The sequence below is a fragment of the Diaphorina citri genome, unplaced genomic scaffold (assembly GCF_000475195.1).
Source record: "Diaphorina citri unplaced genomic scaffold, Diaci psyllid genome assembly version 1.1 scaffold333, whole genome shotgun sequence".
Classification (NCBI taxonomy): Eukaryota; Metazoa; Arthropoda; class Insecta; order Hemiptera; family Psyllidae; genus Diaphorina; species Diaphorina citri.
Genome location: NW_007377768.1, coordinates 109,818 through 136,718, shown reverse-complemented (window position 1 = coordinate 136,718; position 26,901 = coordinate 109,818). Strand labels below are relative to the sequence as shown.

The following is a 26,901-nucleotide window of genomic DNA, read 5'->3' as shown; positions in this document are numbered from 1 at the left end:
CGACATTTTTAATTACATTTTTTTTTCTTTATTCTTTTGATTAATTATTCTCCCTCCCCCACCATCTCTCTCTCCCTCTCTCTCCTTCTTGAATTCCACAGAGTAATAATAATGAATATTAATTTCAATATTGTTTAATGAGAAGGTAGAAATGGGTACTTGAAGAAAAAAAAAATGATTACAAATCCCTTTGTTATTAAAATAAGAGGAGAAACCCGTAGAAAAGAGTAATTTTTATTCGAAAAGCGAGGCAGAATTATTCAAGGTGAAGTAGGTATCTGCATCGAAAAGGAAGAGAATTTTTATCTGGATCTACGTACAAGTTGATGGTTCTTGAGGCTCTTTGAAGATAAACTAGAGGTTCAATGAACTTTAGATCTCACTCGGAAAAAGGTTCCTATGGCTTTTCCGGAAAATTTGAAACAGAAAAAGCTTTTCCTCTGCGGTGTTAAATTTTGGTGCCAAATTTATTTTCCACCTGCGGTTTTTTTGGGAAAATTGGGATATAATGTTTATGTTGGTACCATTTCAAATTATGCGCTTCAGTTGTTTGAATAATTTATGGACTTTTCTTTGTGCCAGGCCAGTAGCAATTGGGACTTTGGGAAAACCAACGAAAATAATGTGTCGTCTTTTTGATACTCTATAAGATTATTAAGATATTGTTGCCATATCATTTAATTTGTATGGGTCTTGATCCTAAAGGTGTGTCCACATATAGTCGACCGGTCGTCGATTGATGTCGACTGAACCGTCCACACTGCCTTGATGACATAGTTTCACCTATTAGGGTAGGTAGGTAGGTACCAAAAAAAAAAAAAAAAATCTGTGACTTCACGTGACGCCAGTTTGACCAATGAGTAATTACTATTAATTGAAGTTTGATTGTCACAAAAAAAAAGAATTTATTACTCAAATAAATCATTTCCAAACGGAAAAGATATTAATTGCATTTTCTCCTCTCTGGAACTGATGTCTTCTTGAAGAAGACATTTTATATATTTTCGTTTTCTTCTTCTTCTCCTCTCTTTTTAATGAAAGCATCAATTTAAATAATATTAAAGAGCGTTATCTCATTTGTAATACTGATGCTACCAACTTCAATGAAGGGGAATATAAAATTCCTGTAGGTGCTTGTATTCCTGTTTTTCTCCGTATTAAAACACATTTCATAGAGAGAAGAGGGGAGAGGGAGAGATAGAAGGAGAGAGAGAGAGAGAGAAACGGAGAGGAAGAGAGAGAACGGGAGAAGGAGAGAGTTAAAAAAAGGACTTTTCCTTTTATAAAAGATAATGGTGGAAGGTAAATGGATTAAACTTGCATTAATCATCTCATGCTTGTGTCTCTACCATTAAGTTAACCCTTAGCCTGATCCTTTCGGGCGGGGGGAAGGTACTTATCTGTCTTTAGAGGGTAGTTTCGAGGTAAAAACATTGGTATTATGAATTGTGGAGAGTAAGCTTGCGAGTCAGACGCTTATGTTTTATTACTTCAAATAGTAATTTTCCCGAACGAGTTGACATCATTTAGGTTGTAGTCGAGTTATATGGGGTGTTACTCTTTTAATTTATACGGGATCTTTTCCTAAAAGGTTTGACAGAGGGAACTGTAACTGCTAAGGTCTTATCCCCGAGAGTGAAGAGAGAAGGAAGACAGGATAGGAGAAAGCCAGCCGTTCCGAGAGCGAACCTTGCCCGTTTAGGATAAAATTAGCCCCGGGCGGGAACCGAACCCGTGGTCTAGCGCTTACAAGGCAGACGCACTACCAACCAAGTTAACTAGGCTGGCTCTGATGGCTTTACCTATATAGGAGAAAATCACTTGATAGAAAGGTTAAGTGGCCAGGAATCTTAAAGAGTCACCACGACCATTAAAAATCAATGTGGATATCCTCTGTATCCTAAGATGGCGATTCGGTGAACTCACCAGCCAAGTATCAATCCAAAAACTCGTCTCAATATCTTCTCTTAATTACCTCAACTCTAACAATCCCTCTTCTCTTCTGATTCCAGAGCGAACCATTTCCTGTCTGGGCTGCAGCCCCTGTGGTTTCACGCATCCAATGTGGTACTCCATGCCATCGCCAGTGTCCTGTTTACCAGACTGGTGTTGGTTGTGGTCGGGCTTGAACCTCGCTACGCCATGTTAGCGGGTCTGGTCTTCGCCACCCATCCCATTCATACCGAAGCGGTAAGTATTACAAGCATTCTGATTTCTGAACAATTTTATCTTTCTTGGTAAAATTTTACGAGAAATTCTGATTTCTGAACAAAATTTCTTGGTAAAATCTGTCATTCCAAACAGAAATGGAAAGTCAAGAGAGAGAGAGAGAGCAGGAGGGAGGGAGGGACCGAAGCGGTAAGTATTACAAGCATTCTGATTTCTGAACAATTTTATCTTTCTTGGTAAAATTTTACGAGAAATTCTGATTTCTGAAAAAAATTTCTTGGTAAAATCTGTCATTCCAAACAGAAATGGAAAGTCAAGAGAGAGAGAGAGAGAGAGGGGAGAGGAGGGAGGAAGAGAGAGAGGAGGAAGAGGGAGAGAGAGAAAGAGGGAGGGAGAGAGAGAGGGAGTCAAAGAAAGAGAGAGAGAGAGAGAGAGAGAGAGAGAGAGAGAGAGAGAGAGAGAGAACTACGTAAGTCGTCTTATTAACAATCGAAAATGACGGGCTGACGGTAACGTGAATCAAGTACGCTTTAATGTCTTCTGATGAAGTGTTTCACACATTGAAGAATTTACCCCCCATGTGAGTTTAATTAGTTTTAGACGTAAGTTTAGTAAACTTGGTTCAACAAAATAGAAAGCTAATAAGCGTAATGAGACACCCATTTTCTACCTCGCTATTTAATTGTATGGAGGTGTTCTGTTTATAAGCCTAAAGACGTCTTATCTTTCCCTCTGCCTCCTCTTTCTTTAAATCTTTCCCCTCCTCCTCCTCCTCCTCCTCCTTCAGTTCCACTTCCGTTTCTCATTCTCATCTCCACACATAACACACCTACATAATATCTCCCATTTCCGACATTAAACAACCGAAAGCATAATAATAGGTGTAATTTTCTGCCTTTATCTCTTTAAACAAATTACAAGTTTAAAATGATTAATTTAGGCAACCAGCTTGAGTGACGTTTAAAACAAATTAAGGAGAGAGAAAAACGTAAAACAAGACCAAGAGAGAACATTTAAAATATTTTTCAAAACCCTTAATGAAAACAAAAATATACGCTTTCTAAAACACGTAGAGGTAACTATTCTGATGAAGTGTTTCACACATTGAAGAATTTACCCCCCATGTGAGTTTAATTAGTTTTAGACGTAAGTTTAGTAAACTTGGTTCAACGAAATAGAAAGCTAATAAGTGTAATGAGACACCCACTTTCTACCTCGCTATTTAATTGTATGGAGGTGTTCTGTTTATAAGCCTAAAGACGTCTTATCTTTCCCTCTGCCACCTCTTTCTTTAAATCTTTCCCCTCCTCCTCCTCCAGTTCCACTTCCGTTTCTCATTCTCATCTCCACACATAACACACCTACATAATATCTCCCATTTCCGACATTAAACAACCGAAAGCATAATAATAGGTGTAATTTTCTTCCTTCATATCTCCACACATAACACACCTACATAATATCTCCCATTTCCGACATTAAACAACCGAAAGCATAATAATAGGTGTAATTTTCTTCCTTTATCTCTTTAAACAAATTACAAGTTTAAAATGATTAATTTAGGCAGCCAGCTTGAGTGACGTTTAAAACAAATTAAGGAGAGAGAGAAACGTAAAACAAGACCAAGAGAGAACATTTAAAATATTTTTCAAAACCCTTAATGAAAACAAAAATATACGCTTTCTAAAACACGTATAGAGGTAACTATACCTATTTCAACGTTGCCGAGGTAAAACTAGACTAGGTGCTTTTCCGGAAAATTTGAAACAGAAAAAGCTTTTCCTCTGCGGTGTTAAATTTTGGTGCCAAATTTATTTTCCACCTGCGGTTTTTTGGGAAAATTGGGATATAATGTTTATGTTGGTACCATTTCAAATTATGCGCTTCAGTTGTTTGAATAATTTATGGACTTTTCTTTGTGTCAGGCCAGTGGAAATTGGGACTTTGGGAAAACCAACGAAAATAATGTGTCGTCTTTTTGATACTCTATAAGATTATTAAGATATTGCCATATCATTTAATTTGTATGCGTCTTGTTATTCTGAGTATTTGGAGTTTTGGACTCTTGCATTATTCATTAACGCAGTGTCGCAGCTTGTGGGTATTTATATGGCATAAGTCATGGGATATAATGTTTATGTTGGTACCATTTCAAATTATGCGCTTCAGTTGTTTGAATAATTTATGGACTTTTCTTTGTGCCAGGCCAGTGCAGGCAATTGGGGATTTGGGAAAACCAACGAAAATAATGTGTCGTCTTTTTGATACTCTATAACATTATTAAGATATTGCCATATCATTTAGTTTGTATGGGTCTTGATCCTAAAGGTGTGTCCACACATAGTCGACCGGTCGTTGATTGATGTCGACTGAACCGTCCACACTGCCTTGATGACATAGTTTCACCTCGTCGATCGACGGCCGGTCGACTTTGTTTGGATACACCTTACAAGGAGAGGTCCCATTTAATTTCTTGACCCCGCCGGGAATCGAACCCGGGTCTCCCGCGTGCAAGGCGAGCGCAGTGACCACTACGCCATGGGAGCTGACTGACTTTCTCATTATAACAATAATCTTCATTATTTCAAGTTGGTATCAGTTGTCAGTTATCATAGCATCAATATCATATTCCTGAAACAGTAGTTATAGTATACCCATAGTAGGTAGAATAAATTTTCTTAGAATTATAGTGATTTCCTTGGAATGATAGCATTTTGATATATCTTTCTTTGTGTCTTAAGTCTTTTCTTACTTGAATGCTAATATTTTGTGGTCCATGTGTCATCTGAATCTGATGGGTTAACCATGCCTTATGGGTTTTTCGAAGTTTGTTATCTTATGCAAACTTTATCCCTTTCAGTAGATTGTCAGGGCCTGCACAAAATATTTTAGTAGCACTTACTATTGTATGTAATGAAGGGACAAACTAAGTAAAAGATGGGTCTGCCTGTCTAGATTGTCTGGTGACTCTACTGGATGAAGGATATTTACAGGCCTCTCCGTACAGGCCTCCTTTTAAGAAAATCTGTTATGACTTCTGAATCGGACAGATTTTAATTATTTTTTTGCCGAATTGGACATTGTTCGTTATATTTTGGGATTAATCAAGCCTATAAAGATCGGTAATGAAGGGACAAACTAAGTAAAAGATGGGTCTGCCTGTCTAGATTGTCTGGTGACTCTACTGGATGAAGGATATTTACAGGCCTCCCCGTACAGGCCTCCTTTTAAGAAAATCTGTTATGACTTCTGAATCGGACAGATTTTAATTATTTTTTTGCCAAATTGGACATTATTCGTTATATTTTGGGATTAATCAAGCCTATAAAGATCGACATTTCACTGAGCATGAGTTCAACCAGTTTGATCAATTAACACTGAAACTAAAACACCTCAACAGAACCGTCCCAACATTTGCTATCGACCCTGGCTCAACATAACGCTCTGTATGCATTCCTCCAAAGTAAATAAAAACAATAAAATAAACGAAGTACTATGAAACTAAATTTAAATATCAAATATCTTCAAGCAAAAGACTAAAGTAAAGAACATAAAGAATAATAAAAGCGAAAAAAGAAGACGAAGAAACGAACAAAGAGAAAAGAGTTTCTCTCTCGCTTGTAGATTTACTGATGGTAGAAACGTTGTAATTTACATATGTAACAAACAGAGTTCTCCCAAACCGAATAAATGGCAGAGAAAATTTAAATTGCAAGAAAATGAGTATTTACAGCTCATTAAATTCGCCACATAATTGTACAGAACGAACAATAAAGCAATAGACGTACGTACATATGGCAACGTTGCGTTGTAATTTACATATGTAACAAACAGAGTTCTCCCAAACCGAATAAATGGCAGAGAAAATTTAAATTGCAAGAAAATGAGTATTTATTTACAGCTCATTAAATTCGCCACATAATTGTACAGAACGAACAATAAAGCAATAGACGTACGTACAACGTACATATGGCAACGTTGAAATAAATTAATATTTCATGTGCTGCTGCAGTTCATAAAACTCCAAATAAAAACGAAAACAACGGAATGTTCTCAGCTTAATCTAAATACCTCCTACTCTAAATAATTCTACTGCTACAAAGGGATCCAGACAGGGGTTTAAGTCTCTACATATTTCACGAAAAGTTACATGAATACCTATACATAAGAGTTAGGTAGGTATACTACCCTTGAATATGTATATGTAAGTTTTATATAACATAAGTACCTACAGGCTGTATCTAGGCTACTGCTACAAAGGGATCCAGACAGGGGTTTAAGTCTCTACATATTTCACGAAAAGTTACATGAATACCTATACATAAGAGTAGGTATACTACCCTTGAATATGTATATTTGTATATGTATGTTTTATATAACATAAGTACCTACAGGCTGTAGCTACTGCTACAAAGGGATCCAGACAGGGGTTTAAGTCTCTACATATTTCACGAAAAGTTACATGAATACCTATACATAAGAGTAGGTAGGTATACTACCCTTGAATATGCGTATAATGTATGTTTTATATAACATAAGTACCTACAGGCTGTATCTATAACATGGGTTTGTTTAGTTCGGTGAATTTCTCAAAACTTTTGCATGCAAACTTCTCTGTGTGTTTCACACATAATGGACTTTTTCACTGACCATAGTTATTACCATTATCATTGTTATGAGAGCTCTTTATTTGTATTCGTATATCCAAGTTCATATCTAAGTCTTAGCAAAGGATAAAACTGACCACAGCTGCTAAATTTGGCCGGACGGGACAGCGCAAAACTTGCCAAAACAGGAAGCCTAGTAAAGGGTAAAGTCTTCAAGTGTAAACGTAAAGATAATACAGTAAAGTTAGAACCCTACCGTTTCCCTTCTCTCGCCCAAATAAACACTCTATTTACTTCGCCAAAATAACCTCTTCCTTGAGTGCGAGGGGCATCCACTCGTAAAATTTGTGGCCAAAAGCAAATGTCAGCCCAAAGCAATCATCTTTAGGTTGTATGATCCTGACAGGTGGACCTGCTCAGCCGTATCTGTCAGGCCTACCTGATAGTGAGTGGCCGGCTGGCCGGTCTAGGGGGCTTTCACTCGAACCAAATCAATATTGTAGATTGTACATCTCCACCAAGAGGCTATTCCTCTATTTACAGCTCTTAGAGGTACTCCGAATCGCCACCGCTAAAACTATCCCCTGATATTGGGGCGATGTATTCCCTCACGTCAGTTGAAACACAAAGCGCACCGGAAACAGCAATTAATCTTTATCAATTTATTCATTCATGAAATTTTCATATATAAAATAAAAAAAAAAAATCGAATATTGTATTGTGTATACATCCTATACATCATATATTCATTCGCTGCGGGAACGCTCTATGTGTTCTGTGTATAAATAGTAAAATTTTAAAAATGTCTAGAAACAAGCAAAATTTGATTTGTCGAGACTTCGAGATAACTTTGGAAAGGTAGAATGTAGAATGCTTTTCAGAATCATGTTTTCAAATAAGAAATAGGCTCAAAGTGTACACAAAGGCATCGTAGGTATATCAGCTGTACTTGGAACACGCGTATTAGGTATGATTAACCCATTGAATCTTATAAGCGAAGTTTTGAAGGATGTCATGAATGTTCGAAAAAAAGTTCGATTGCAATACTCGACTTTCTCATTATGTAAATGTAAATGCAGTTTCATTGTGTTATTATGTCACAACTTTGGTGCCCACTGCAGCATTATAGGATTTTCCCACTATCTCAATAATCCTAAAATTCAATGTTTACCTACCATGCTATACCTGTTGCTATGCACATTTCTACGTCATACTACTCATTTTCCTCACGAGGCTGAGTGGGCCCCGTAACGGCCAGTCACGGAATCAATCATTTGCATGATACAAATTTCTTGGATTTTCCTCACGAGGCTGAGTGGGCCCCGCAACAGCCAGTCACGGAATCAATCATTTGCATGATACAAATTTCTTGATTCTCAATAATCCTAACAACCAATGTTTACCTACCATGCTGGCACCGGTCGCTATGCGCATTTACATGTCATAGCTACTATTTCCTCACGAGGCTGAGTGGGCCCCGCAACAGCCAGTCACGGTATCAATCATTTGCATGATACAAATTTCTTGACCCTCGAGGGGGCCCCGCAACAGCCAGTCACGGAATCAATCATTTGCATGATACAAATTTCTTGACCCCGCCGGGAATCGAACCCGGGTTCGATTGCAGTACTCGACTTTCTCATTATGTAAATGTAAATGCAGTTTCATTGTGTTATTATGTCACAACTTTGGTAGATTTATAAAATGGTCCCCTGGTTTTCCTCAAAACATGTCGTTTGGAAAAAGGAATTGGTTAAGGTTTGTCTTTTCAAGCTTGTTCTTAATGACCAGCACATTAGGAGAAATAACCATTAAGCTGGAAACATAAATAAACATTTTTCATTTCCAGCTACATTTATTTCCAACCTGAAATAATAATTAGTTTTACATTGCTATTATTATTCTAAGATATTTGGAGTTTTGGACTCTTGCATTATTCATTAACGCAGTGTCGCAGCTTGTGGGTATTTATATGGCATAAGTCATAAGTACACCAACATTATCAGCAATCCTAAATGACCGCACTATGGGTTTGAACCAATCAATGAGCAGGAAGATGAAAACAGTTTTTTTTTTTTAATGAGATGTACAGGTACAACATTCCACATGGCTAAGACACACCACTGATCAGCATATTCAAAAATCTGACTCCTATCTGAAAAAGGAAATAATGTATTCTGACTCCCACCGAAACACACATATCCATCTGATAAAAACGGCCTCCCACACTTCCCACTTCTTCTGCTTCTTCTCCTCCTCCTCCTCCTACTCTGCCTCTTTCTCCCCTTATCCTTGTTTTTCTCCTCTTCCTTCTCCACTACCTTTAATTTCATAACTAGGATATGCAAAGTTCTAGCTTTGCAGTTTGTTTCTTGACTTCTACTTACTTTGTGGTAGGAGATTTCAGTAGGGCAGTACCCGTGTGAACTATTTTGCAGAGATCCTTTTAAAACATTGCAATTTCCTTCTTATAAGTATAGGATAAGGAAGGTAAAAAGGAAATTATATCTACAACTTACAGGTGTTTTGGTCACAACATATCAAAGTCTTCAGTTGCCACACTGGGTCCACACATTGTCGACCCTATCAATCGACCATCGATCGATGGGACGAAACTGTACACTACCTCGACAACCTACTCGTAGATCGACCTATCTGAAAAAGGAAATAATGTATTCTGACTCCCACCGAAACACACATATCCATCTGATAAAAACGGCCTCCCACACTTCCCACTTCCTCTTCTTCTTCTTCTTCTTCTTCTTCTTCTTCTCCTCCTCCTAGTCCTCCTCCTCCTCTGCCTCTTTATCCCCTTATCCTTGTTTTGCTCCTCTTCCTTCTCCACTACATTCCCCCCTTATTCCCTACCTCCTTCTCCTCCTCTAATTCCCCTTCATCCCATATCTTGTCCTCACCTGCTCATCCTGCTGTTTTTCCTATTCCTCTCTCCTTCTTCTTCTCCTCCTACTCTATCTTCTCCCTGTATTCTCCTTTACCTACCCCTACTAATATACCTCCTACCTCCGCTCCCTTCTCCTCGCTCATCATCTCATCCTCCACCTCCTCTCAGTCCTACCTCATCTCCCTCCTTCTCCTTCCTTCCCCAATGTAACGCTCCATCTTGTCCTCACCTGCTCATCCTGCTGTTTTTCCTATTCCTCTCTCCTTCTTCTTCTCCTCCTACTCTATCTTCTCCCTGTATTCTCCCTTACCTACCCCTACTAATATACCTCCTACCTCCGCTCTCTTCTCCTCGCTCACCATCTCATCCTCCACCTCCTCTCAGTCCTACCCCATCTCCCTCCTTCTCCTTCCTTCCCCAATGTAAGGCTCCAAAATTATTTCCAATATATATGTAATTTCAAAGCGTAGGCAAATATGGTTCATTAAATAATGAAACAGCAAATAGCGCAAAATAATGGAGGGGGAGGAAGGAATGAAGGGAAATAAGGGTGTGAGGTGCGAACGTTTAGGTAATTAAATCTCTTCCAGGAAACATAGTTTCATTAAACGCGGGGGAGAATTGAATTATACACACAGCTAAAATTCCTGGAAACGTCCCTACAGATTCCCCTGTGTGTAATTTAGAGGGAGAAAATGGGAACAAATATAAAGATTATTTTACATTCTACGTATACCTGCAAGTTGTGCACACTAAATTATCTTACAGCCTGAAGGATGTAAGGCCCTTGGTAAATATTTATTTTATTGAAATTTATCAGTGTGCGAACCTGCTAACATTTGTGTGTTTGTCTAATTTCAAAGCGTAGGCAAATATGGTTCATTAAATAATGAAACAGCAAATAGCGCAAAATAATGGAGGGGGAGGAAGGAATGAAGGGAGATAAGGGTGTGAGGTGCGAACGTTTAGGTAATTAAATCTCTTCCAGGAAACATAGTGTTTCATTAAACGCGGGGGAGAATCGAATTATACACACAGATTAAATTCCTGGAAACGTCCCTACAGATTCCCCTGTGTGTAATTTAGAGGGAGAAAATGGGAACAAATACCTATAAAGATTATTTTACATTCTACGTATACCTGCAAGTTGTGCACACTAAATTATCTTACAGCCTGAAGGATGTAAGGCCCTTGGTAAATATTTATTTTATTGAAATTTATCAGTGTGCGAACCTGCTAACATTTGTGTGTTTGTCTTGAAATTTATGTTCCTTAATTTTTACTTTATTATCCTATCTATAGGTATTAAGGAAAGTAATGTTTTGTAAATATGGAACTATTCGGAATTTCTACAATATACCTACCAAATTTGTATACTTAAGTTGCTCTTTTTTTCACAAGTCATAACGAAGTCGTCAGGATTTTTTCCTCGATGTTCTCTCTTAATTATCCAAAAATTTGTATACTTAAGTTGCTCTTTTTTTCACAAGTCATAACGAAGTCGTCAGGATTTTTTCCTCGATGTTCTCTCTTAATTATCCAGCAGCTTCATTTTTTCATATCTCCCCCATCATGCTGTTTTCTTTATTCTTTTCATTGTCATTTTTTTATTGTTCTAAAAAAGAATCTGACAAAAAAGGACTTTTGTAATCATTTCGAGGGAGGGTGGGGAAAATTTTGTTCAGTGAAAAATGTAGCAAAGACAAAAAAGTTGAATGCAGGAAACGTACTTTCTGAATAACCTTCCTCTCTTGTACAATACGGAGGTACTTCTTGTATTTGAGAAATATTTTCTCCATGAGCTCCTTAATGTTTAGTTTTTTTTGTTTGAGAATTATCATCACAGGGACCCCATTTAGCATTCTATTTGTGCGAATACGAATAGGTAGGTACGGGAATGTATAAAATATTGTAGAATATTTTAAGCCGTGACAGGGTGTATCAATCGAGAAGCAAAATAAACGTAACAAATTGAACACAGTAAATGTACCCATGATAACAATTTCAACTTTACCAGTTCCACTGATTTTCGGAGACCCACTGAAGACATAGCTCCCCTGAATGAGGTGACAAGTTTGATTTCTAATTACCTGAGTCAATAATGCAATTCTTAACAATCTAAGTTCCTAATACTTATTAGATTGATGAACAAGTATTTTTGTTGAAAAAAATTAAACACCTGGATTCAAGCTTTCACCATAACCTTGTTTCACCATCTCGAACAGCCATTTAGGGCCAATCAACTCCCTAAACTTATCATTAACAACATAAAAATCCGATATACCTAGGTAGTACAAATTGAGGTACGGGAATGTATAAAATATTGTAGAATATTTTAAGCCGTGACTGGGTGTATCAATCGATAAGCAAAATAAACGTAACAAATTGAACTCAGTAAATGTACCCATGATAACAATTTCAACTTTACCAGTTCCACTGATTTTCGGAGACCCACTGAAGACATACATATATAGGTCCCCTGAATGAGGTGACAACTTTGATTTCTAATTACCTGAGTCAATAATACAATTCTTAACAATCTACGTTCCTAATACTTATTAGATTGATGAACAAGTATTTTAATTTGTTGAAAAAATTAAACACCTAGATTCAAGCTACACACAGATTAAATTCCTGGAAACGTCCCTACAGATTCCCCTGTGTGTAATTTAGAGGGAGAAAATGGGAACAAATATAAAGATTATTTTACATCCTACGTATACCTGCAAGTTGTGCACACTAAATTATCTTACAGCCTGAAGGATGTAAGGCCCTTGGTAAATATTTATTTTATTGAAATTTATCAGTGTGCGAACCTGCTAACATTTGTGTGTTTGTCTTGAAATTTATGTTCCTTAATTTTTACTTTATTATCCTATCTATAGGTATTAAGGAAAGTAATGTTTTGTAAATATGGACCTATACGGAATTTCTATAATATAGTTTCAGAAGATTTAAACCATTTCATGATTCCTCATTGGCTTTCTTTTGTTACAGGTCGCAGGTGTTGTGGGTCGGGCAGACATTTTGGCCTGCATCTTCTTCCTCCTCTCCTTTCTCTCATATCACGAGTAAGTTATCATTAGAAAGTATGTATATTAAGATTAATAAATTTAATTTAATAATATTTATTAGATGTGGTATTAAAAGAATATATCTAGGTAGGTATAAACTGTCGTGTTAAAGTCTTCCTGGAGTAGTGAAATCTTTCTCCAGTTTGATTGGAAATTAATATTTTATTCTATCATTGATGGAAGTTAATCTTTTTAATCCCTGAAACAAAAGCAAGCACACCTCCTGTCATCTTTGCAACCTTTCCATCATCACAACTTAATGGAGTCTATTGCACTTACACTACTGTCTCGTCTTACACACAGGTGTTGTTAGTCTATGTACTCCATATACATTACCTACAGAGCTATACACTTACACTACTGTCTCGTCTTACACACAGGTGTTGTTAGTCTATGTACTCCATATACATTACATAGCTATACATATTATACTTACACTACTGTCTCGTCTTACACACAGGTGTTGTTAGTCTATGTACTCCATATACATTACATAGCTATACATATTATCTCTAGTATAAGGTCCCTCAGGTTCAAATATCAACAGAAAGAATAATATATGTGCTAGGAGAAAACAACAACACACAAGACATCAGTGACAGTTACAAATTTTGCAGAAAGTTTCTCATTTTGAATTCCAGTGCAGACTTTGTGAATCTGTTGAGGGAAACTCCTAAGGGTGTAACAAGTATCTTACTTTTCCCTCTTTCCTCTCAATAATTCATTGAAATGTTGAAAAGTTACAAATTTTGCAGAAAGTTTCTCATTTTGAATTCCAGTGCAGACTTTGTGAATCTGTTGAGGGAAACTCCTGAGGGTGTAACAAGTATCTTACTTTTCCCTCTTTCCTCTCAATAATTCATTGAAATGTTGAAAAGATTAATCAGAATTTTGAACTTAATTTTATAGGGTAAGCAGATTAAGGCGTATAACGAGCAGTACTTTCTGATAAATGGGGTGACTTTTGAACCCTGATGTTAGTAAATAATGAAGGCTAAGTTGCTTTTTAATTTGCTCAACAACAATTCACAAAAATAAGCACTTTGAATCAAGTTTGCAGTTATTATCAAAGTACTTTAACCCTTGGAGAAAAATGCCATTTAGCTATTACCTTACAATTTTATTATGATTGAACAAGGAGAGGAAGATGTTACTTGCATTTGCTACACTGAGAAAGAAAAATCTGACTCCTATCTGAAAAAGGAAATAATGTATTCTGACTCCCACCGAAACACACATATCCATCTGATAAAAACGGCCTCCCATACTTCCCACTTCTTATTCTTCTTCTGCTCCTCCTAGTCCTCCTCCTCCTCCTCTGCCTCTTTCTCCCCTTATCCTTGTTTTTCTCCTCTTCCTTCTCCACTACCTTCTTTTTTATATTTTTTTACAAATGATGATGCTTCCAGCCCCTCATGCTCCCTGTTTTTATGTCTTTATATCTCATCCATCTCCATCTCCATCCTTCTATCCTGTCTCCCATCCTCGCTCTTCCAGCTTTCACCTTCCATCTCCGTCATCTCCAGACATAAATCCTGATTAATAGAATACCATTTCACTTTTGTCATAAACTTGTTCGGGAAATCCTTCACGGGACTCTCCTAATATCCTAATACACAGTAGCATGGGTAATAATTTACCTTGGTTACCTCCTTCTCCTCCTCTAATCCCCCTTCATCCCTTATCTTGTCCTCACCTGCTCATCCTGCTGTTTTTCCTATTCCTCTCTCCTTCATTCCCAATCTCCTTCTTCTTCTTCTCCTCCTCCTACTCTATCTTCTCCCTGTATTCTCCCTTACCTACCCCTACTAATATACCTCCTACCTCCGCTCCCTTCTCCTCGCTCATCACCTCATCCTCCACCTCCTCTCATGCAGTCCTACCCCATCTCCCTCCTTCTCCTTCCTTCCCCAATATAACGCTCCGAAATTATTTCCAATATATAATTTCAAAGCGTAGGCAAATATGGTTCATTAAATAATGAAACAGCAAATAGCGCAAAATAATGGAGGGGGGGGGAAGGAATGAAGGGAATTTGTCATAAACTTGTTCGGGAAATCCTTCACGGGACTCTCCTAATATCCTAATACACGCAGTAGCATGGGTAATAATTTACCTTGGTAAACGTACACTTTATGGGCAGAAGTTTACAAAAGTTGTATGTGTTTTCTCCTTTTCGGGTTGACTTTAACAGAGTTTTAACAAGTCTTCGATTATGAAGAGTGTCTGGCCTACCAGGAGTTAATTCAGATCATGCAACTCGTTGCTGATGGTCACGGCCTTATGCCCGATAACTTGATCATTCTCTTGTGGATTATTCCACGCAGCCTCACTAATTGTAGTAATATTAGTAATTATGATAAGATTGGTCGATCAATCTTCTAAATGAAGATGGTACGAGTACATAAAGTAACATAAATGGCATGGCCTTTTGTTCAAATTTCAAATACCTACGTGACAAAATCACTAAGTATACCCATGTATTAATATTAGTAATTATGATAAGATTGGTCGATCAATCTTCTAAATGAAGATGGTACGAGTACATAAAGTAACGTAAATGGCATGGCCTTTCGTTCAAATTTCAAATACCTACGTGACAAAATCACTAAGTATACCCATGTATTTGAAATTTATTTCCAAAATAAATAAAAATGTGAAATTGATTACCTTTTTCGTTTTCCAAACATTAAATTTAATTTATTTAATTGATTTTTCTAACGTACGAGTAGATAAAAAGAGGAAATATTGAAACATGTCTAGTGTTTGCTGATGGGTACCTAGTACTGCTGATAGATCCTAGGTGGGAAAAAGTGAAATTGATTACCTTTTTCGTTTTCCAAACATTAAATTTAATTTATTTAATTGATTTTTCTAACGTACGAGTAGATAAAAAGAGGAAGTATTGAAACATGTCTAGTGTTTGCTGATGGGTACCTAGTACTGCTGATAGATCCTAGGTGGGAAAAAAACTCGTAAATTATAACATGTCATCAAAATTCATTTGTGTACTGCGTGGAAAAACACTGACGAGAAAATGAATAAATAAATTCGGGGAAAGAAAAAGGAGAAAACAAAAACAAAACAGAAAGTAAAAATAAATTGGTTTTCAAACAATGTTTTTTGAGTGGGTATGTGTGGGAGAGATAGAGTGTGTTTGTGTTAGAGGGGATATACGTTTTTGTTCCTTTTATTTGAAAGGGGTTTTCGAACTTAAATGGAATGAAGATGCCCTCCAGTTTTCCAGGAGAGCTTCCAAAGTCCTTCTTGTGGTAAGTCAACATTTCTCAGAACAAAGATATCCTGAAGTTTAACTAAACCTAATGATGAGATTTTCCGGGTGGTACAATGTTTTTTGAGTGGGTATGTGTGGGAGAGATAGAGTGTGTTTGTGTTAGAGGGGATATACGTTTTTGTTCCTTTTATTTGAAAGTTGAAAGGGGTTTTTCCGGGTGGTCGGCCTACTTGGGCTACATGACCTTTTATCTACTTAGTATCATTTACGTACCTAATAATTTCTAAACATTTTGCCACGTGAAGTAGGTACCTATACCTTACAGTTACAGGAACGTACCTACCTACAACTGAATTACCTCATAATTCAAAGAAGAAAAAATTGCTTTACCTATGAAAAATACCTACTTTTGATTTTTTTTTTTTTACCTCGTATTCGTATTACCTTGTAGGTAATAAAGAGAGGGAAATTTAGTACCTCCTATACCATTCCTTTGAGGAATAGGTAACCCACTACCCAGTACGACCTATACATACTATGGCTCGTATTCGTATTACCTTGTAGGTAATAAAGAGAGGGAAATTTAGTACCTCCTATACCATTCCTTTGAGGAATAGGTAACCCACTACAACCTATACATACTATGAAATCTAACCCCTCATGTAACACTAACATGGCATCCACACTGTACCTGAAATATTTCTTCACTGAATTAATTCTATTGTGCAAGTTCGCGTTTTCAAGCTAAGAGAAAAGTTTCCACAAAAGAAACTGTGCGGAAGTATAAAACATTTTGTGTTGTAAAAAACAGGGAAAGGGAAGGAGAAAGGGAGGTAAAGAGGGAGGAGGGAAAGGAGGCTAAATTAGGGGGAAGTTACTTTGCTTTTTATTTTACTTGTGAATGTGTGTGAGTGTGAATCATTGAGAATAGCGCTTCTTGGATTATGAGGAATACTTTTGTAGATAACTACATTTTTTGAAGTTGAACTTGGTCTGAAGAGTCGAATCATGAAATAGGATTAGATATTGTGGAGTGTGGAGTTGACTAGATGCTGTATCTAGAATTTTCTAGAATCTTTCTAGAATTTTCTCGAAAATCATTCAGATTAGACATTCTGGTCCCCTGTAGGGCCCTTAGGGGTTTTCCCGGCGTTGACAGTGAAATACTGGTTATGTTTTTGGTTGTAATGATTAATACCGGTTTTAGGGGTACTCAGCGAGGTGCACCCTACTATAGAGGATGCACTACACAGGTCACATTTATCTAGAGCAGAAGAGGAAGTGGTGTCACACTTCGACTGTTCGGTTCCGTTTTTAAGCCAGATCAAAATATCCAGCCATGTATGTAGGATGTAGGTATTTCCATGCAATTTATTCTATTCAGGTAGTGAACTTTGGATCTGAATTTTAGTGGTTTGAATCCCAAGCTAAGTCCCACAATAGGTAACTTAAATCAGCAGTGGTGTCACACTTCGACTGTTCGGTTCCGTTTTTAAGCCAGATCAAAATATCCAGCCATGTATGTAGGATGTAGGTATTTCCATGCCATTTATTCTATTCAGGTAGTGCACTCTGCACTACTGTGAACTTTGGATCTGAATTTTAGTGGTTCGAATCCCAAGCTAAGTCCCACAATAGGTAACTTAAATCAGTAGTGCACATCACTTTGGACTTCGGATCTGAATTTTAGTGGTTTGAATCCTCCCAAGGCAAGGCCCAATTTCTCAGAGTCTGCCATTTAGCTATTACCTTACAATTTTATTATGATTGAACAAGGAGAGGAAGATGTTACTTGCATTTGCTACACTGAGAAAGAGAGAAAAAAAGCAAAGAAAGAATTTTTCTGTTTATTTTTTTCTCATTTTTGTGTGACGTGCTAGAAGAGAAAAGAAAATATTCTGGAGAAAGAGGGAGAAGAGAGAAGGAAATATACAATTTTCATGGGAGAATGATTTTAAATTACTTTTTTGTAAGTTACTTTGCTTTTTATTTTACTTGTGAATGTGTGTGAGTGTGAATCATTGAGAATAGCGCTTCTTGGATTATGAGGAATGCTTTTGTAGATAACTACATTTGAAGTTGAACTTGGTCTGAACAGTAGAATCATGAAATAGGATTAGATATTGTGCGGTGTGTAGTTGACTAGATGCTGTATAAGGAAGTACATAAACACTAGTAACTTATTTTTTACTTTCTAGAATTTTCTTGAAAATCATTCAGATTGGACATTCTGGGCCCCCGTAGGGCCCTCTATTTGCACCTCGACTATATTACCATCAATACCATTATCAAATGCAAACACAATGGCGAATACAATACATCAAGTAGGTACTCTACAGTCTACAGAATATTATGCGAGATGAAAAGATATGCGTCATGATCAACAACATCCCTCGCTTTCTCCTCTCACAGAGAGCTCATGCTTCCAGGGGGCGATATAAGCATTAGAAAACAGACAGGGTACGTGTAACAAGTTGGACAGTGATAACTTTAACAGCCCACACTCACTTTTTATTTTGTCCTCTAGTGGCTTATCTGGCTGGGGGACGTAAACAGGGAGTAGACCAGCTTAGTCTGGCTGGGGGACGTTAAACAGGGAGTATACCAGCTTAGTCTGGCTAGGGGACTTTAAACAGGGAGTAGATCAGCTTAGTCTGTCTGGGGGACTTTAACCAGGGAGTAGACCAGCTTAGTCTGTCTTGGGGACTTTAAACAGGGAGTAGACCAGCCTGAATTTTCCTTGCTAAAGAAATAGCAAAGGTTGAGTGCGAAGGGCATCAAAATTTGTGCCCAAAAGCAAATGTCAGCCCAAAGCAATCATCTTTAGGTTGTCTGATCCTGTCAGGCCTACCTGATAGTGAGTGGCCGCTGTAGGGGACTATTCCTTTCACAGCTTTCACTCGAACCAAATCAATATTGTACATCTCCACCAAGAGGCTATTCCTCTATTTACAGCTCTCTGAGGTACTCCGAATCGCCACCGCTAAAACTATCCCCTGATATTGGGGCGATGTATTCCCTCACGTCAGTTGAAACACAAAGCGCACCGGAAACAGCAATTAATCTTTATCAATTTATTCGTTCATGAAATTTTCATATATATAAAAAAAAAAAAAATCGAATATTGTATTGTGTATGCATCCTATACATCATTTATTCATTCGCTGCGGGAACGCTTTATGTATTCTGTGTATAAATAGTAGAATTATATATGACGTCATACCTCGTATATTCGAATCTAAATTTATTGAATGGACGTACTTGAAAGGAGCTGTTTGTTTAGGTTGGTGGAGATGGTCTCATGCTGGATGAGGGTGAAGGATGTTGAGCAATAGAATGTTATTGATACCAATATGAAAGATGAAAGATTTGCATCAATCAGACTGACAAGTCAAATTTTAAACCCAAAATTCACAGAGCTGACAAGTTGTATAGCGAAATATAAGAAAACCAAAACCAACTGCTATTTAATAATAAATTTTATCCCCATAGCAATCATCTTCTATTGGAAGGAAAATAAAACAATAGAAAGTAATGACCCTAACAGAAAGGTTTGAAAGTAATCTCCTGAGTGGGTAATGTTTGAGCAAAGCTAATACAAACCCGCACATGCGAATTGTTTGATGGTTCATGGGTCAGTGCTGCCAATCAATCAAAACGCTCTCAGAAAAAGAAAGAAAAACTTGTTTGAAAAATATTAACTCACATTTGGTAACTATGTACATAGCTGCAGGAGAAGAAATCCCCCTGAAAACGAAGTAAAAATTCCAACTTCTATCTTCAACAAAATCGAAAAAAAAAAAATAATTTTTACACGAGAAGATGAGGTGAGGTGTTGGTAAGTGCAAGTTCTAGTCTGGCAATGTAAGTTTAAGACTGGTAAAGCCCATACATCACGCCCTGTCCACCATCTTTCTCAAGCCAGAACACAACAAATGAACCGTCAAACCAAAGTTAAATATTAGTTTTCTTGACAGCTTTCTGGTCGGGGAGAAAAAAGTTCATTGTTTTAATGGTTACCTTGAGGTTAGATAAAGTTTTTTATTAAAACTTTGTGGCGAAGGTAATTTTTCATTTTTCCCCGGGCGAACTTTTTTTATGTATTGGACTTGGAAAGTTATGTGATAGCTAAACATATTGAATCCACAACAAAGTTTCATAAATATAATGTTTGGAGAGATGAGAAACATGCAAGAACATTATAAACGAAGTATTACACTTAGCTCTCTGCATTCCGAGTGAATATTCCATTCGAAAGTTTTTCAGTCATAAGTTCAACCACCATCTTACTTTTCTACCCAAGGTGTGTATATGCAGTTCTCTGTTCAGATGATAATGGTGGGATGAATTAACCCTTTTGATTAAGCTTCAGGAATGTATTTAGAATCAATTATTTTATTAATCCGATTTTAACAATGACTTAGCTCTCTGCATTCCGAGTGAATATTCCATTCGAAAGTTTTTCAGTCATAAGTTCAACCACCATCTTACTTTTCTACCCAAGGTATGTATATGCAGTTCTCTGTTCAGATGATAATGGTGGAATTAACCCTTTTGATTAAGCTTCAGGAATGTATTTAGAATTAATTATTTTATTAATCCGATTTTAACAATAACTAGTAATGTGATACATATTGACTAGTTTTAGGCACAAACCTCCTTCATTACTGTTTTGAAGAGTCTGATCAAGGTGTAGAGTATTACACTACCAAACACAGTTCACTAGATCAATACTGTTTCTGCAAGGGTTCTCACAACTTTCACAGACACCTATACGTAAACATGTAAATGTAAAGTTGATAGGTATGCAAAATGAATTTTCTTCCCTTCTTCACCTCAACTTGGCGTTCAAAACAACCTGAGCTTTGTGTCCTAGTTCTCGACTCACCCCTTCCCCCCCGAAATCTGATGTGAAAAGTGTGAATAAATTCGTATTATGATGAACACAGAAAAACATCTGCTCAACTTTCCCCGGAGTTGCCGTGATGATGAGTCGAGAAGAGAGAAACTTTTTTTCTGGAAAATTTATTTTATTGCTCCCAACAAAAATGAACTTTTTATCTAAACTTTCTCAAGCCAGAACACAACAAATGAACCGTCAAACCAAAGTTAAATATTAGTTTTCTTGACAGCTTTCTGGTCGGGGAGAAAAAAAGTTCATTGTTTTAATGGTTACCTTGAGGTTAGATAAAGTTTTTTATTAAAACTTTGTGGCGAAGGTAATTTTTCATTTTTCCCCGGGCGAACTTAATGGTTACCTTGAGGTTAGATAAAGTTTTTTATTAAAACTTTGTGGCGAAGGTAATTTTTCATTTTTCCCCGGGCGAACTTTTTTTATGTATTGGACTTGGAAAGTTATGTGATAGCTAAACATATTGAATCCACAACAAAGTTTCATAAATATAATGTTTGGAGAGATGAGAAACATGCAAGAACATTATAAACGAAGTATTACACTTAGCTCTCGGTCTTGGGTGGGGAGGGGGGGGAGGCTGTGGAAAAAGGGTGGGGGAAATATAAGTTAATTTTTCTTGTAAATGTACATAATATATATTTATTATGTGTTATGCTGTTATCTATTCTATGTATTAGGTACCTACCCAAGTAGGTACATAGTTCAACCAAAATAGGGGAAGAAATATAACCAAAACTAAATTGAATGAATTTATTTAAATCTAAATTGAATGCAACTAAAATGTGGGAATGAAACTCAAATGCTTCGAATGAATACCTTCAGGTGAATGCATCATGGGGCTTCATTTAGGCAATTTATTTTTCAACCTACATGCATACATAAGTGCCACATACAACACAATAATCCCCTCAAAATGGCACACAAATTACAGCTTTTTTCCGGAAACCACTATGCCTTTATACACTCTACAGCTTTCGAGTAAGTACCCACCTCGTCGGTTTTCTCTCCTATACTTTATTATAATTATTATTTTTTCTAAGAGGGATTTCCCCCACTTCTAAATTCGCTGCCTTTTGTGCTTTACTTTCAGCATTTACCAGTTAACTCATTACTATAATTATTCGGATTTTTATGATAAATAATATGTATGACTGTAGAAATAGAGTGAGCTATGAAAGGCTTTTTAGAAAACCTACATTAAATAAATTGAAAGCAAGCTGAACCAAACACTTTACTGTACATAGGAAGCAGTAAGTGAACTGTTCATTAGGTTAAGTCCTGTATGACTGTAGAAATAGAGTGAGCTATGAAAGGCTTTTTAGAAAACCTACATAAAATAAATTGAAAGCAAGCTGAACCCAACACTTTAGTGTACATAGGAAGCAGTAAGTGAACTGTTCATTAGGTTAAGTCATTGGACTAGAACTTGAACCATGTAAAATAATACTAGACGATTTTGTACATTGGAGACATTTCAGCAAAATCAAAGGCCCATTAGGCGATCTTTTTGAAAATTGTGTTACAGGTACCAAATGTCAACTCTTATCACTTCTGTATGACTGTAGAAATAGAGTGAGCTATGAAAGGCTTTTTAGAAAACCTACATAAAATAAATTGAAAGCAAGCTGAACCCAACACTTCAGTGTACATAGGAACCAGTAAGTGAACTGTTCATTAGTTTAAGTCATTGGACTAGAACTTGAACCATGTAAAATAATACTAGACGATTTTGTACATTGGAGACATTTCAGCAAAATCAAAGGCCCATTAGGCGATCTTTTTCAAAATTGTGTTACAGGTACCAAATGTCAACTCTTACCACTTAATTTGATAGTTTTTCTGAGAGAACTGATGAGGAAAAGATTCCAACTTCTTGAATTTTGTTTTTGCTCCCTTCTTTCCATAAATTTTTGACTTCACAAGTTTTTTGTCCCCTTGCTTTCAACCACAACAAAAACATTACCCTCTCCCCGATTTCGTCATTAATATTATAATGCTTTATGTTAATTTGAAAGTTAAAGTTTTGCTAATGTGCATGGTCTTTTTATAGTTATGGAGCTAAATATTCAAACCCTCCCTTTATTCTGGTGAACTTCTCTCCACTAAAAATACTAATTTTGAATTGGTGAACTTTGGCATCTCTACTAATATTATAATGATGAACTCGGCATTTATTTATTCATTTTCAACGATTTAGTTAGTTTTATTAGACTACGTAAATCTGATCTTGATAAAATTTCTTTATATCCTCATAAAATTTTTGACTTCACAAGTTTTTTGTCCCCTTGCTTTCAACCACAACAAAAACATTACCCTCTCCCCCATTTCGTCATTAATATTATAATGCTTTATGTTAATTTGAAAGTTAAAGTTTTGCTAATGTGCATGGTCTTTTTATAATTATGGAGCTAAATATTCAAACCCTCCATTTATTCTGGTGAACTTCTCTCCACTAAAAATACTAATTTTGAATTGGTGAACTTAGGCATCTCCACTAATATTATAATGATGAACTCGGCATTTATTTATTCATTTTCAACGATTTAGTTAGTTTTATTAGACTACGTAAATATGATATTGATAAAATTTCTTTATATCCTCATTTTTCAGAGCCAGCCTTGAACTTAAATGGAATGAAGATGCCCTCCAGTTTTCCAGGAGAGCTTCCAAAGTCCTTCTTGTGGTAAGTCAACATTTCTCAGAACAAAACATCCTGAAGTTTAACTAAACCTAATGATGAGATTTTCCGGGTGGCCGAAATTGGTGATTCTCATGATTTTTTTTTATTATCTCAGAAAAAACTATGAAAATTAAAAAAAATATTGAGACTATAACGAAGAAAATGCGTTCACTAGATCGTGAGATACAGCTCTCGGAACATGAGAGTCTCAAGCCCGCCGATATCATACCTAGCGACAACACTGTACTCCTGTGATGACGTCATCTACCAATATCGTACGACGCGCTGTGGGCTTATTACCATAGGGATTTGGGTTAGGGGCTCAAATAGATCGAATAGGTACCTATCTACGCATTTTGTTATCACTATTTTTCAATATCAGCTTAGGTACTTATACCTATTTTCAAATTTAGATATTTTCATTCCATTTTTTTTTATCATGCACTTATTCAAGTAGTTACTTTTTCGTACATGTACATTTTTTTTAAGGGGTTTGACAGAGTGAACTGTAACTGCTATGGTCTTATCGTCCCGAATTCGAAGAGAGAAGGAAGACAGGATAGGAGAAAGCCAGCCGTTTCCGAGAACGAACATTATCCCATCAGGATAAAATCCGCCCTGGGCGGGAATCGAACCCGCGGCCTAGCGCTTACAAGGCAGACGCACTACCAACTAAGCTAAGTAGGCTGGCACATTTATTTCGATCGAGAAGAATAATATGAATAGTATGATCTCCACATACCAAACATCCCTGCTCAAAGTTCCGCTTTATGTAAACACTACCTACGTAGGTACCTACCTATATGATAATAATAGTGCTTATTTTTACTGCTCGCATAGGACTGATAAGTCCCTTTACTCCAGCAGTAGGCTACTACTATTATTGTGGTCAAATTCTCAAATTATATTGAGGATAAAATTCCATACCTCGGCTGGGATTGAACCCACGCCCTCCTGTTTACCAGGCGAACTCTTTAACGTTATTCGAAGAAAATACGTTCCTACACATGCGCAGAAACAAGTTTTCGTCAAATAACGTTAAAGAGCTCAATTAACGGGACCCTCATTTTGCTTGCAAAAACTCGCTATTTAGAGGTTCTACAGGAATACAGGAACAAGTTTCTTATCAGGCTCGAGTAGGGAGATTTTTGTTTTGTCTACTGCTTTTACCTAGGGCTGTATTTTTGTCATGTAAGGCCGGTCAATCTCTATCAGGTAGACCTGATGGATACGCCTAATCAGGTCCGCCTGTCAGGTCTATCTGATACCTGATAATGAGTGGCTGGCCCAAGGGTTAATGACGGGTTGATGAGTAGCAGATACCTTCTTACTGCTCATCGTGAAGGTCAAAAGTTCTCACATGTGGCACAACCCCTTGTGTGTTGTATACGTATACCCTGACTCTCTGAGTGTGCAAATTTATTGTTATTAGTAGCTGATTTTTGAAGCATACCTATATCTATTAAGGTAATTAAGGTGTTCATGTTCAGTACCTACTGTTCAGGTAAGGAAGTGGTGTCACACTTCGACTGTTCGGTTCCGTTTTTAAGCCAGATCAAAATATCCAGCCATGTATGTAGGATGTAGGTATTTCCGTGCCATTTATTCTATTCAGGTACCTAGTGCACTACTGTGAACTTTGGATCTGAATTTTAGTGGTTTGAATCCCAAGCTAAGTCCCACAATTGGTAACTTAAATCAGTAGTGCACACCACTTTGGACTTCGGATCTGAATTTTAGTGGTTTGAATCCTCCCAAGGCAAGGCCCAATTTCTCAGAGGTGAGTTTATTTGGAGAAAGGGTTGCGACGTTCAGTTTGAGAAGTCAAAGTGGAAGGAGAGTGGTCTCTAGATGTTATCTGTATTTGCACCTCGACTATATTACCATCAATACCATTATGCAATGCAAACACAATGGCGAATACAATACATCAAGTAGGTACTCTACAGAATATTATGCGAGATGAAAAGATATGCGTCATGATCAACAACATCCCTCGCTTTCTCCTCTCACAGGGAGCTCATGCTTCCAGGGGGCGATATAAGCATTAGATAACGGACAGGGTACGTGTAACAAGTTGGACAGTGATAACTTTAACAGCCCACACTCACTTTTTATTTTGTCCTCTAGTGGCTTGTCTGGCTGGGGGACGTAAACAGGGAGTAGACCAGCTTAGTCTGGCTGGGGGACGTTAAACAGGGAGTATACCAGCTTAGTCTGGCTAGGGGACTTTAAAGAGGGAGTAGACCAGCTTAGTCTGGTTGGGGGACTTTAACCAGGGAGTAGACCAGCCTGAATTTTCCTTGCTAAAGAAATAGCGAAGGTTGAGTGCGAGGGGCATCCACTCGTAAAATTTGTGGCCAAAAGCAAATGTCAGCCCAAAGCAATCATCTTTAGGTTGTATGATCCTGACAGGCGGACCTGCTCAGCCGTATCTGTCAGGCCTACCTGATAGTGAGTGGCCGGTCTAGGGGGCTATTCCTTTAACTCGAACCAAATCAATGTTGTACATCTCCGCCAAGAGGCTATACCTCTATTTACAGTTCTGAACCACCATCAGTTATACCCAGATTACCTCAGAATTTTACTAAAAGTATATTCCACACAGTTAAATGAACATGCTATTTGATTCTGAACCACCATCAGTTATACCCAGATTACCTCAGAATTTTACTAAAAGTATATTCCACACAGTTAAATGAACATGCTATTTGATATGAAAATGAGTTAGTACATTCCAGCATCATGTTTTCAAGAAGACAATAAAACAAACGAAATTCCCAGAACACGTTCCAAGTAAATTGGATCTATCCACCTTTACCTTCAGAATCCTTAATAGCAAATTTAATGTGCTATGTGGAATACAGAAGAAAAACAAGATAAAATAGCGTTGACAGAACACGAAATAAAATCTGATTTGTTATCCCCTGATATTGGGGCGATGTATTCCCTCACGTCAGTTGAAACACAAAGCGCACCGGAAACAGCAATTAATCTTTATCAATTTATTTCGTTCATGAAATTTTCATATATAAAAAAAAATCGAATATTGTATTGTGTATGCATCCTATACATCATTTATTCATTCGCTGCGGGAACGCTTTATGTATTCTGTGTATAAATAGTAGAATTATATATGACGTCATACCTCGTATATTCGAATCTAAATTTATTGAATGGACGTACCTACTTGAAAGGAGCTGTTTGTTTAGGTTGTTGGAGATGGTCTCATGCTGGATGAGGGTGAAGGGAGAGAATGTTGAGCAATAGAATGTTATTGATACCAATATGAAAGATGAAAGATTTGCATCAAGAATTA

The 26,901-nt window shown here is 37.1% G+C and overlaps 1 protein-coding gene across 1 annotated transcript in view; it reads left to right on the top strand.

Annotated features, from left to right (window-relative positions):
* LOC103507667 (transmembrane and TPR repeat-containing protein 1-like) overlaps positions 1-26,901 on the top strand; it is a 133,738-nt gene that overhangs the window by 15,982 nt on the left and 90,855 nt on the right. Inside the window, exons 2-4 of the mRNA XM_026822482.1 lie at positions 2,013-2,190; positions 22,428-22,474; positions 23,513-23,585. Coding sequence (XP_026678283.1) covers positions 2,013-2,190; positions 22,428-22,474; positions 23,513-23,585 — 298 coding nt within the window. The remainder of the gene's footprint in view (positions 1-2,012; positions 2,191-22,427; positions 22,475-23,512; positions 23,586-26,901) is intronic.